Source organism: Cucurbita pepo, chromosome 11, assembly GCF_057944985.1.
Source record: "Cucurbita pepo subsp. pepo isolate OVF chromosome 11, ASM5794498v1, whole genome shotgun sequence".
In the NCBI taxonomy this organism is placed as follows: Eukaryota; Viridiplantae; Streptophyta; class Magnoliopsida; order Cucurbitales; family Cucurbitaceae; genus Cucurbita; species Cucurbita pepo.
Window position 1 is genome coordinate 15,673,940 of NC_141808.1, and position 12,729 is coordinate 15,686,668.

A 12,729-nucleotide genomic window follows, 5' to 3' on the forward strand; every position below is an offset into this window, starting at 1 on the left:
CAATTTTCACTTCTAGTCCATTTCTATGATCTTCAATCTTTGCCCATCTGCTTGAGAAACGAAGATAATGAAGCAGAGTTATTACAGTATTATAAGTTTCTTGGAGAAATGCAAAACCATGAAGGAGTTGAAGCAAATACACAGCCTGATGGTTACAACTTCATTCATCAAGAACATAATCCCCTGCAGCAGACTGATTGATTTTTGCGCAAATTCCGAACTGGGTGACATCGAATACGCAAGATCAGTTTTCGATGGCATTGATCAGCGCAGTGTATACATATGGAACTCGATGATCAAAGGCTACTGCAATGGCAGTGACAAGTTTGAAGCTCTGTTTATGTATGAAGAAATGCAGCGTAAAGGCTTCTCCCCAGACCATTTCACCTTCCCTTTTGTGTTGAAAGTGTGCTCCATAATCAATCTTCTTCGATACGGGCAAGGCGTTCACAGTCGAATTGTGAAAACTGGGTTTGAATTAGATTCGTATACTTGTTCTTGTTTGCTTAATATGTATGTTTCTTGTGGAGATTTGAGTTCTGGGCTGAAGGTGTTTGAGTTTATTCCCAAGTGGAATGTGGTCGCTTGGACTTCATTAATTGCAGGGTTTGTGAATAATGATCAGGCTAGTGAAGCTTTGAGATTGTTCCAAGATATGGAGAATGAAGGTGTGGAGCCTAATGAAATCACCATGGCCACTGCCTTGGCTGCAGCCGCTCGTTGCAGGGATATCGACGCTGGAAAATTTGTTCACAATCGTCTCTGCCAACTTGGTTACGATCCATTCGAAACAAACTCTTGCTTCAATGTAATACTTGCAACTGCAATCATGGACATGTATGCAAAATGTGGCAAGTTGGGGACTGCTCGGAATCTGTTTGACAAAATGCCTCAAAGGAACTTGGTCGTTTGGAATTCGATGATCGGTGCTTATAGTCAATATGGTCGAGGTGTGGAGGCGTTAGGTCTTTTTAATGACATGGGATTGGCTGGGTTTGTTCCTGATAAAGCAACATTTCTGAGTGTGATAAGTGCTTGCACCCAGCTGGGGTTTCAATCAACAGGGCGAAGTCTACATGCTCGTGTGTTAAAAACGAGCTTTGGTGAATCCATTGCCATTGTAACTGCTCTTATGGACATGTACGCCAAAGCTGGAGATGCAGATACTGCGTTGAAGATCTTCAGCAAGTTGCAGAAGAAAGACGTAATGGCCTGGACGACGATGATACTGGGCTTAGCAATCAACGGCAAAGGCGAAGAAGCACTGCATATGTTCAGAAGAATGAAAGCAGAAGCTGACGTTGCTCCCGACCGGGTCACCTACATTGGAGTTCTATGGGCATGTAGCCATCTCGGGCTGGTTGAAGAAGGTCAGCAACAGTTCGTCTCCATGACTGAGGTTTACGGTATCGAGCCTACTATGGAGCATTATGGCATCATGATCGATCTCTTGAGTCGAGCAGGTCAGTTCGAAGAGGCCCAGGAGTTCCTGAAGAAAATGCCAATGCAGCCTAATGCAACAATATGGAGTTCTATTCTGAATGGCTGTGAAATGTATGGAAATGTAGGCCTTGCCAACAGAGTGAAAAGTCACATAGCAGAGCTAAAGCATTCCAGCAGTGGTGTTTATGTACTTCTATCAAATATATATGCTAGAGCCAGTAATTGGCAGGAAATGAAGCTGGCTAGAGATATGTTAAAGCATAAAAGAATAGGAAAAACTCTTGGGCACAGTTTTGTTGAAGTAAAGTTGCTGCCTTCATAGCTAATGCTAGTATTGCACCCATCAATAGTTCCATATTACCGTGTCGAAACTAAGAAACTGAAAAAACAATCAAATCGGGCAAGTCAAATCGATCAATCTTCAACATAGCAAGTACTGATTGTTTTTAAATATCCAATTTCAATGCGTGTGTTGTCGAACCAGCTTGAATTCCACACAAGCGATGTTCGGTTGGCAAAGACAAATCTCGCTTAAGATCCGCCGGAGACACAAACCCGAGCAAAAAATATATATAGGACTTGAATTCTTCTTAAAGCTAGTCATGAGCATGTCAAAAGTGCCAGAATGGACAACACAGTTGCAGGTAAGGATTAGAATCATTCAACCATTTTTAATTGGATCATAAGGTTTACTTGAAATCGACTTGAATCCAGAATCGTTCTACTTCTGCTACGATTTCAATTGTTTCGTTTTCTCAGAGTAAAAACGAAACCAGATTTACTTGATGCTTGTAACAAAAGTGAGGTTCTTTCAGCTATGTGACCTGTTACACAGTTTCAGTCACAGATGGAGAGAGAGATCCAGAGATCATGAAACTGGATAGTAAAATGAACTAGTCGCTTGTTATCTATACATCAGATCTTTTAACAAAATCACAAATTCCATAGCATTGTGATGAATTTCTGGGAGATTGGACGAGAAAACTAAGCTGGTCCTTTCAAAGCATCTCCTTCTATGAACTGTGAGGGAGAAAATGATCTAACTTCCTTCCTAATAGGCCATGTTTCTTAATGAATGACTGTCTTCTACAGAAAGGCCTTTTCCTAAACAACATACCAAAATGAGCCTAAATCATCTCTGTATTATAACCCACTACCACACCCTCCACCCCAAAATCATTTAAGCCTGTTATCACCTTTTAGGTACAGTGCCTTCTAAAATCCCATCAGCACCAAAAGCACCTGAAAATTGTAGGTTATTGACAGGACCAGGTAGCTGGAAAGTGATAGAGAAATGACCTGGTGGGCATAGATTTTTAGATTGCATCCGAAATACTTGTGAATTCTTACATACTATGCTCTCCCCTGTTGTTGTTACTCCTTTTATTTTGACATTCCCATCCGGCTCCATGTCACAACTGAAGCTGTCTGCTGCCATGAAACAATAGTCTGGTCAGATAGATAATTTTCATGTGCACCGAACAGAACTCGATGTGATTGCGACAATGAAAAACAGAAAAGAGAACTAATCTTGTGCCCATATTACAAATAACACGAAACATTGCACATTATGGTGGCGAAGTGAGAAAATTGATCAGTTTCAACAAACACTCACTTTGATCTCTAGCCACCCCTGGAAGAGAAACACGGAAGAAGTACGAATTCTCGTTCTCGCCAATGTCCACACGTCCAATGACTGGACCAACTTGTCCCATGGCTGCAGTCCCAGTGAGAGAGACCCCAGTTTTGGAGGCAGATACAATATGATCCCATTTTTTACTGGTCGTGAGAGGACAATATACCATAGCTGGTCCAACCTTCACTATAGCCTCCGGATCTTCAACTCGTGGAGAAGAAGGAACGTAGCTGTGTGGTAGAGGTGGACCAATATATGGCATGCTATTGATGGGAGCCACATTGAGTATGCGGTGTCGAATATTTAATGATTCTGCCTCATTTTTTCTTGTTTCCTCAACCCTGCAATACAAGGAGCAATATGATCTCAACATAGTCTGCTGGCTCTCTGTCATACCATTCATTGAACAAACATAAAGGACGAAAAAAAAAAAAAAACAGAAGGATCTCCCTCACATCAGGATGTTCAATCACCATTCAAGTCCAATAAGAACAATTAACTCATAAGTAAAAAATCGCCCTGGAAGTGTTTTAATGGTAATGTGAGGAGGGAAACATAGACATCGAATACAATCTCAATATAAGAGGTCTGAGATTAATACACAGTCGTTGCCAAAAGCAAAAGTTGTGTTAGAAATTTCTATCCTCTTGTGTGCATGTGATATAGTATCTTGTTCGCAGAGTAGGGAGAAGAACATAAAAGATGTCACCAGCATGATATGAGACACATGACATAATGAACAAAGGCATAATCATAAGTAGAAAGTAAAAGATAGGAAAGTATGATAGCATAACAAAAATATATAATTCGGCCTAAGCTTTCAATTTGGTCAAGAGAAAATTTGTGGGAAAAAGAAAGGATATTTTAGTCTTGAAGCTGATATGGTTGAAACAACAGATGGAAGATGGGCTGTGAAAGAAATACAAGCAGATTGCGACACCCACCTCCAACAATTTCTCCTTACACAGTCTCTTAGAAAAAATAAATTTCTCAAGCACAAATGACTTTTTCTCAAACAGCGGCCAAAATGTCACGGAGAGGATTCACTTAATGTACTTGTTTCTTTCCAAAGCCAGCGTTGTATTCACGTTACTACATAAGAAGACAAAGGCGAATGCCTGGAGGCTAAGCTACAGGGACAGATACAGATATAAATGAGTATGCCAACGCTACGAAAAATGGCACGAGGTTAATGATATGCTTGGACTATCAAATACTGTAACGATGGCCTATGCTATCAGTAGATATTATGTGAATTTGGATGTCTGGGTGAGTATTCATGAGCATGAGAGAGAACGAGACAAACAAATAGAAATTCTTAAAATAGAGAAAGGTGTGAGTTTCCATAAGAAAGAGGTGCATACTGGGGTTGCAAGTGAACAAAGAACAAAATTTATCAAATTTGGTTAACTGTTATAACAGTTAATTTGAATAATAAGTTGTTAACATTCCCTATATAGGATGTCCTCAGAAAACAGATAATCAGAACAATACATGTTTCATTACAATGTACATGCATTTGCAATTCCCTTGTATCATAGCCGACTTTTAAGAAACTAACACTCGTTTACTTTATGCTGTAATACAGAATATATGAAGCTTGTCGTTTATGATTAAGAAAAGGTTAAGAAGAAAATATCTTAAAATTTAAGATTATTAGTGATAATTTGCCCCGAGTCGACCTTTTTCTTAGGTCAAGATGTGGATAAAGATTCAAACATCTCACATTTAGGGTGACATTTGGGGTAAGGGTTAAGATTATAATGCCTAATTTGGCTTCTGAACCTGAGACATGTCAAGCAAAAAAAAAAAAAAAAACTCAACTAGATTTTAAAATCTGTTGTCAAATGGACATAAGCCTACAAAATTCAACAAGGACAGGCAATTAAAAACATCGATATGGACCAAACGAATTAGAACGTGTCTCAAAAAGCATATAAGTTCTCTAAACACCATCTAGAAGCAGTGAAAATTCCAGAATATATGAAAGTTTCTTAAAAGTTGGATATGGACCAAACGAATTAGAATGCATCTCAATAAACATACCTCTATGCTTTTATGCAAAACCTCATGGTTCAACACTAATTTATTTGACCTGACCCGCTAAGGCAAAATTTAAGGGAAGTCTGAAAATATACTTTCCAAATGAGAAATTACAGTATTCCCCGGTCCGAGTCTTTTTAAAACGGGCACACTAAAGAACTCATGAACCCATGAACTGAATCTTTCGGACAAAGCTTTTGGCTGGATTCTATGGAGAGAAAGAAACGACCGCCTTTTCAATGACAAAGCTAAGCCTTTTGACTACTTCTTAGACTAGGTGCTTTTTACTGCTTTTAGTCGGTGCAAATGTACAAATTCTTTAAAGGACTATATTCTCAGAATCTCACTGATCTTATTTCCACTTGGAAGAATTTTCCATTCTGCCTGGTTGGAAGGTTCTCATTCCCTTTGGTAATAAGTGTATTGAATAGGGTCGTCTTACCATCGATTCGATTCCATGTCAACCAAATAGCATAACTCGTCCCAAAATATGAACAGAACCATACATGAGAGCACTTATGGCTCATCCCCGGACATCTACTATAGATGTAACAGCCCAAGCCCAAGCCCACCGCTAGTAGATATTGTCCTCTTTGAGTTTTCCCTTCCGAGCTTCCCCTCAAGGTTTTAAAACACGTTTACTAGGGAGAGGTTTCCACACCCTTATAAGGAATGTTTCGTTCCCCTCTCCAACCAATGTGAAATCTCACAATCCACCCCCCTTGGGGGCTAGCGTCCTCGCTGACACACCATTCGGTGTCTGCCTCTAATATCATTTGTAACAACCCAAGCCCACCGCTAGCAGATATTGTCCTCTTTGAGCTTTCCCTTCCAAGCTTCCCCTCAAAGTTTTAAAACGTGTCTTACTAGGGAGAGATTTCCACACCCTTATAAGGAATGCTTCAGATACTAAACAAAGCTCTCCCAGATTTTCATCTCACCACGTTAAGATCTCACCACGTTCCCCTCTTAAGCAAACCCAAAACCAATAGTTCTCACTCACCATTAAGCACTAATTCAGAAGAAAAACACATAAAAACGATCCCTACATATACCTACATTCACTTCCAAACGAACAGAACGCAAAAATTTCCATCAATTCTTCGTAAAAATCTGAAACTACAGTTCATTTCTCATTATCACCAAAAACCTTTACCCGAATACTCATCTTCTTCATAAATATAATGTTCAAGTACAAATAACAAGAAGGCCATAATTAATCAGAGAAGAGATATTCCCCCCTTCGCTACATTAACCGATGATTTAAAAGAGAACAGACAGATACAGAGACAAAGATACGATAGTCACATCAAACATCAAGAGAAGAATATACCTAGCCGGAGAAGTCATCGGAGAGCTGCCGGAGAGTTTGAAAGCTTGTGGCAGTAGCAGGTGGAAGAGGAAGTTCCGATTTCGTCAACGTATCGAGTAACACTGACAGAGAAGTGATCGTGGATGTTCAATTTATAAGCAGCATTGAATAGGGCTGAGATGGCCACGTCGGTTTTTTATTTTATTTTATTTTTTAGTTTCATTAAAAAAAAAATACGACTAATTTCTAAATTTGGATTTTAAATCGCATTATCCATTCAATATCCAAATTTTAAATTTTAAATTTTAAATTTACCGATTTGTTGTAACGTTCACTTAGTTAAGTTGAAACTAACACAGAAAATGGAAAATATCTTAATTAAATTCTTAAATTAATAATTTAATTAATGAAAGTAAACTTTGGAAGAGATTCAAACATTTAACTTTATATCGAACAGATTCAAACATTTGACTTTATATCGAAGAGATTCAAACATTTGACTTTATATCTAAACTATAAGATAATTTTTTTCACTGTCCGCTCTATTCGGCTTAGACATTTGATGGTCCCCGACATTCCTCTACACCTCGATAAGACTATCTCATACCCAAGATTTAAATTAGGATAATTTGGATTGGTCATTTGATGGTCAAATATTGCCCTACAACATGATCGCTCAAGAGTTTGTTAGTACAGAGAAGATGGAGACGAATCGCTTCATAGACAGTCTCATATGAGTTACAGAGCTTTGTCATAGCCCAAGCTTCCTCTGTATACGCAGAAGCACTGCATATTATCATTTTGATGGACATGCATAAACAGAAAGGGGAAACAGACAGAGATTACCCAAAATGCCCCGACACTCCAAAATGCCCCGACACTCCAAAGCAAGGAAAGAGATCAGATAGGAATACCGCTAGAACGAAACGAAACCTTCGTGGACACTCAGGTAACCGTGAGCAGGAAGGTGAAGGTGTACCTATGTGCCATAGGTGCAGCCTCAAGCACAGGGGCGAGTGCTTGATGGAAACAGGAATATGTTTCAAATGTCGCCAGCCGACTACAAAGCGATTGATTGCACACAACGAAACCAAGATGCTAACCACCTGGAAGGGAAAAATAAAAAAGGACAATATCTACTAGCGGTGGACTTAAGCTGGTACATTCACTCAATGGTTTTGAACCTACAGACAAAACATCAAATAAACCGTTCTCTCCTGATGATCTACAACTCAACTGTTACAAACATCTGTTCACAGTGTTTCACATAATACTCATCTGACTCTAATATTGTGGAAAAGAAATAGTAGCTGCTACAAGTACAAGATTTACTCCTCCATTGCTTCAGTTATGGTGGTGTAATTATAAATACTCAAATCTTAAGAAGAGATGAGTCATATTTGGAGTTCATGTAGATCAGTAACTAAATTTAGGGCCATCTGCCACCACAAAGACTATGTAATTGAGACATGGAGGGGGGAAAAAAGAACCAAACTGTGTTATATCAATTCATAATGGCCTTGGAAAACGCCACACTTCAATTCCTCCTCTTCCTGTTCCCTTCAGGAAATGTTCAGTGTTTGTAACGTTGTTGATTAATAAGGTGATATGCTAAAGCCTATGTAAAAGTTTAGTTCAGAAATTACAATGAATGGAGAAATCTCCTCATCTATATTCCTTTGGCAAGTGGTATCCAGACATCACCAATTTGTCTGCAAACATCTTGCCTGTCTTTGGCATCACATGCCAATGCAATGTCAAGTTAAACTCTTTGCCTCTCAGATTGCTTCCCTGCATAAGGAGATAGATATCCAACTTAGTCACTCTTGGCTAAACTAAATTGGTTGGAGAAGTTTTGCAAAAGGGTCGGAGGCGACGCACCTGATCAACGAAACGATACTTGTTGGAAGTATGGATCTGAAATTTGGCTATCTCTTTGGAAGGTATGATACCGTCCCAAAGTGAGATCTGCAGAGGATATTTCAGGAAGGGATTAAATTGATGGGAAGTTTGAGTTGCCAAAAGAGATGAAACTTAAAAAGAAACAGAAACTCACCTGATTCAAGGAGTTTGCTGGGGTTTCATATTCAGCAGCAAGAAACACAAAAACCTGTTCCACATATTAGAATGAAGATTATGCAATCAGTTCACTGCTTGGTAAAATATAACACTGACAAATCTCAACAAGGAAAGGTTTCATTATAGTTTACGAAATATGAATGGAAACAGATCAAACCAATGCGATTCCCGACACTATTATTGACTTGAACGACGGAGTTCACAGAATACACAAATATTGGCAAGAAGCCACGATGACCGCCCTCTGTAGAATGGACGTCTGGCTATTAGAAATGCTATTAACTTCAGGCGTGACGAAAGTTTGTTCGAGGCTGATAAAAGACCCCGATGGTAGTAATTAGAAGAGAGTGAAGGGAGAATGACTTAGCATTTAGCTTGAACATAAGGGGTGGGCTTTAATGTAACTAGTGAGTTAGATTGGTGGGAGGGCTCAAGTCAGAGAGTATGTAGCAAAAAGAATGATTATGATAGAGAGGATACTATCTGTCAGATCCCACATCAGTTGAGGAGAAGGACGAAGCATTATTTATAAAGGTGTGGAAACTTCTCCCTAGCACACGCGTTTTAAAAACTTTGAGGTGAAGCCCGAAAGGAAAAGCCCAAAGAGGATACTATTTACTAACGGTGGGCTTGGGCCGTTACAAATGGTAGCAGAGCCAGACACCGGGCGGTGTGCCAGCGAGGACGCTGGGTCCAAATGGGGGGTGGATAGTGAGATCCCACATTGATTGGAGAGGTGAACAACATCGATTGGAGAGGGGAACGAGTGCCAGCAAGGACGTTGGGCCCTAAAGGGAGTGAATTGTGAGATCCCATATCGGTTGGGGAGGAAAACAAAACATTCTTTATAAGGGTGTGGAAACCTCTCCCTAGCAAAGGCATTTTAAAAACCTTGAAGAGATGCCCAAAAGGAAAGCCCGAAGAGGACAATATCTGCTAGCGGTGGGCTTGGACCATTACACTATCTGAGTGAAGTTTTAGATCGAATTCGTCCTCAACTATGTATCGTGTGAATAAACAAACAAGTTATATCAATTCATTATTTATAACTATCATAAATAACCAACAATACTCTATGCGAAGGCTTATTAGAGAATAAAAGAGGAAAATTAGTTGCCAGTGCACCTGCTTTGTATTCCATGTAAATAATGACTGCAAGTCAGCTGATATGTTCAAAGTCATGCTAACCTGCAAAAAGAAGGCACGTTCTTTCAAATAATCAACAAAAGGTGCTTGCATTGTTTTATGATTATCATCTCATTATCAAGCACTTTGGTTGAAAAAAGTGCAGCGAAGAACTAAAGTATCCTCAAGAAAAAAGGATTACATTGTTTCGGGATAATTAGCTATCGATCGCTCTCGCACAGAGTCCACCGTTTCATGAATGAAATAAGAACACAAGAATCATATATCATCTCTTTAGAGATCTGATCATGAATCTAGTAATTACTCAGTAACTGTACAAGGTAGGAGATAAAATTGCATACATATTCATCAAAAGCCTTGAAAATTGACTGGTTCATGAAGATGATGGAGTCATGGAAGTCTAGCTTATGGGGGAATTTTGCTGGAAGTTTATCGACTCCACGAAAAAAGTATTCGTACTCAATCTCGTACCGACACATTCGTTAAAAGTAGCCTGTTCTTTCAAAAAAGGTCAAGAAAAAAGAATCCTCTTTTAGTTTAAGCCTTCCTTGATCTTTACTTACTTGCTTACGAATGAGTGAAAAAGACCCCTTTATTATACTATCCCATAAGATCTTTACTTTCATGTACCTTAAGGTATTTAATAAATTGCTCTTCATATACTTTAAAATTCATGATTTGTGTATCTAAAGGTATTTAAAATTTTATAGGACGAAGAGTTGTAACAGCCCAAGCCCACCGCTAGTAGATATTGTCATCTTTGGGCTTTCCCTTTTGGATTTTCCTCTCAAGGTTTTAAAACGCGTCTGCTAGGGAGAAGTTTCCACACCCTTATAAAGAATGTTTCGTTCTCCTTCCCAACCAATGTGAGATCTCACAATCTACCCCCATTCGAGGATTCCGCGTCCTCGTTGGCACTCGTTCCCTTCTCCAATCAATGTGGAATCCCCCAATCCACTCCCCTTCGGGATCCAACGTCCTTGTTAGCACACCGCCTCGTGTTCACCCCCCTTCAAGGCTCAGCCTCCTCGCTGACACATCGCCTGGTGTCTGGCTCTTATACCATTTGTAATAACCCAAGCCCACTGCTAGCAGATATTGCCCTTTTTGGGCTTTTCCTTTCGGGTTTCTCCTGAAGATTTTAAAACGCGTCTGCTAGGGAGAGGTTTCCACACCCTTATAAAGAATGCTTCGTTCTCCTCCCCAACCGATGTGGGATCTCACGTTTTTTGTACTTCTTTAAGGAGTAAGGAGTTAGGCCATAGTTATTTGGCCTAATGATACTATGGCAAGGCTATGGAAGTTTTGGCTTGAGAGGAGCTAGAGGGTCTTCAAAGAGGAGATGATCAGCCTTGACAAGCTTTGAGACTCCATTAAACCATTTGCATCCATATCATATCATATCATTTTACATAATTTCAGACATAACACTCCACATCATGCACATATCATATCATATCATAAACAGTCACATAGCATATCCCAAACGTGTCTTCAACATATCTTATCATAGCTATATCAATTCATCAAACCTATCGTACCATAACTTATATCATATCATTCTCATATTATATTACAACGTATAACTACATACATCGTTCCCATATCCTAACCATTTCGTAAACATTTCATGTCAAGGAAGCTCAGAAAAGTTTCCCCAACCATGATTTTCATACACCCAAGGGAAAAATCTACCGTTTTTGGCTCGCTGTGGTCGAGAGAGGATTCGAACAAGGAAATACCACATCATTGCTCATTCTAAGCTACATGCCCTACCTGTCTCCAATAACCAAATTGGTTCTTCTACATAATTTTTAAAGACACAACTGTCCCAGTTCATCAGATCAAATAGCAAATCATATAGTACACAAGATAAAGAAAAGGGTCATAAAACTCAACACGTTAGGAAACTGGAATGCCCTACATAATTAACCTAAAAATCCCTCTTCACACACAATATTTCACAAACTCAAGAGACAAGAAACAGGCGTAATCGATCATACCTCATCGTTTCCATTGGGTTGGCTTTGAAACCAGTTGATGCTCAAAACCTAAGACCCAAAAAACAAGAAAACCAAATCAAATCACCAAATGGGTCTCGCAATCGAACCAAAAATCCAAGAGAATTCAAGCACAGATCTAAAGGGGGAAAACCCAGAAAGAAGGGGAACAAGAAGAGAGACCTGAACTTGTGCTGTGGGTGAAGGCGAATTGAGGGTATCGGAGAAGGAAGCTATAGCACAAATGACGGCGAGTATTGTAGCCGCAAAGGTCAGCAAAGCGTTGGCTCTGTACCCAAATGAATGCATTTTGAATTGGTTTCTTTGATTCTCCTTCACCCAATTACTCAGCCGTCTCGAAATTCTATGAACTTGCAATGGGAGGGAAAAGAAAGGAGAAGAAACAATGCGAGACTTGGAAAGGAAATGGAGTCTCGCTCGAACAGGGCAGAGAGAAAGAGAGGGGTCGCATGATCTGGCAATTTTGAGATCTTTGATTGGAGGAAATACGTTGAATCAATGGTGGTACCCACTCCAAGGAAGAAAATTTTTCATTTTTTCTTGGGTAACCTATTTTTTTCAACCCAAAATTTCTTCGATTAAATTTGCTACTTGAATGAACCTATTAGGTTTATAACCTAACGTGTAACTCGACTCTATCAAAAAGTTAAATTGTAATATTCGGTTTGATATTGCTACACACCCAAAAAGAAGCGAACTACGTCTGAGTTAAACTTGGAGATGGAAGTTTTCTTTTGTGTTCTTGACGGTGTAGTAAGACTAAGCTCATGAGCTGATTATCCTAGGTCCGAATAAGTTGATAGGATCCCTTTTGGGATGGGGTTTCTCTTGCTTCTGGCATAGCGGGTCCCAGCAGGAGGCCCGCACGACGGGCTATTAGCTCAGTGGTAGAGCGCACCTTTGATAATTGCGTCGTTGTGCCTAGGCTAAGAGAGTAAAAGAAGGTATATAAATGAATTGATATCACATTTGAATAAGAGATATCATGAGGATATGATAACTAAGAAATGCTTAAAAGAATTCCTCTACACGATTTTCTTAAGATGCAT

General features: G+C 39.5%; 3 protein-coding genes across 4 annotated transcripts; 1 reads left to right on the forward strand and 2 right to left on the reverse strand.

Annotated features, from left to right (window-relative positions):
• Positions 1 to 67: 67 nt before the first annotated feature.
• On the forward strand, positions 68 to 1,876 carry MEF19 (mitochondrial editing factor 19). Its single transcript, XM_023690058.2, has one exon. It carries the CDS (start codon positions 68 to 70, stop codon positions 1,763 to 1,765), a length of 1,698 nt encoding a protein of 565 aa, XP_023545826.2. The 3' UTR covers positions 1,766 to 1,876.
• A 328-nt stretch (positions 1,877 to 2,204) lies between these two features.
• On the reverse strand, positions 2,205 to 6,603 carry LOC111805148 (alpha-crystallin domain-containing protein 22.3). Of its 2 annotated transcripts, none has more exons than XM_023690064.2 (3): positions 6,456 to 6,603; positions 3,059 to 3,420; positions 2,205 to 2,871 (listed from the first exon to the last, which is right to left on the reverse strand). In XM_023690064.2, exons 1-3 carry the CDS (start codon positions 6,470 to 6,472, stop codon positions 2,636 to 2,638), a joined length of 615 nt encoding a protein of 204 aa, XP_023545832.1. In that variant the 5' UTR covers positions 6,473 to 6,603; the 3' UTR covers positions 2,205 to 2,635. The 2 variants fall into 2 exon arrangements, with proteins under 2 accessions (XP_023545832.1, XP_023545831.1); XM_023690063.2 differs by having other exon boundaries at positions 2,205 to 2,874.
• Positions 6,604 to 7,910: 1,307 nt separating this feature from the next.
• LOC111805149 (Signal peptidase subunit) lies at positions 7,911 to 12,121 on the reverse strand. Its single transcript, XM_023690066.2, has 6 exons — positions 11,843 to 12,121; positions 11,663 to 11,710; positions 9,639 to 9,701; positions 8,491 to 8,544; positions 8,316 to 8,402; positions 7,911 to 8,225 (listed from the first exon to the last, which is right to left on the reverse strand). Exons 1-6 carry the CDS (start codon positions 11,966 to 11,968, stop codon positions 8,100 to 8,102), a joined length of 504 nt encoding a protein of 167 aa, XP_023545834.1. The 5' UTR covers positions 11,969 to 12,121; the 3' UTR covers positions 7,911 to 8,099.
• Between the last annotated feature and the right edge of the window lie 608 nt (positions 12,122 to 12,729).

Excerpts from the sequence above, each read along its gene's own strand:
- MEF19 (XM_023690058.2), top strand. The coding sequence starts at position 68 with ATGAAGCAGAGTTATTACAGTATTATAAGTTTCTTGGAGAAATGCAAA.
- LOC111805148 (XM_023690063.2), bottom strand. Across the intron at positions 2,875-3,058 it reads AGGGGTGGCTAGAGATCAAA|CAGACAGCTTCAGTTGTGAC; the intron begins GTGAGTGTTTGT and ends GTTTCATGGCAG.
- LOC111805149 (XM_023690066.2), bottom strand. The coding sequence starts at position 11,968 with ATGCATTCATTTGGGTACAGAGCCAACGCTTTGCTGACCTTTGCGGCT. Across the intron at positions 9,702-11,662 it reads AACCCAATGGAAACGATGAG|GTTAGCATGACTTTGAACAT; the intron begins GTATGATCGATT and ends TTCTTTTTGCAG. Across the intron at positions 8,226-8,315 it reads AGTATCGTTTCGTTGATCAG|GGAAGCAATCTGAGAGGCAA; the intron begins GTGCGTCGCCTC and ends CTCCTTATGCAG.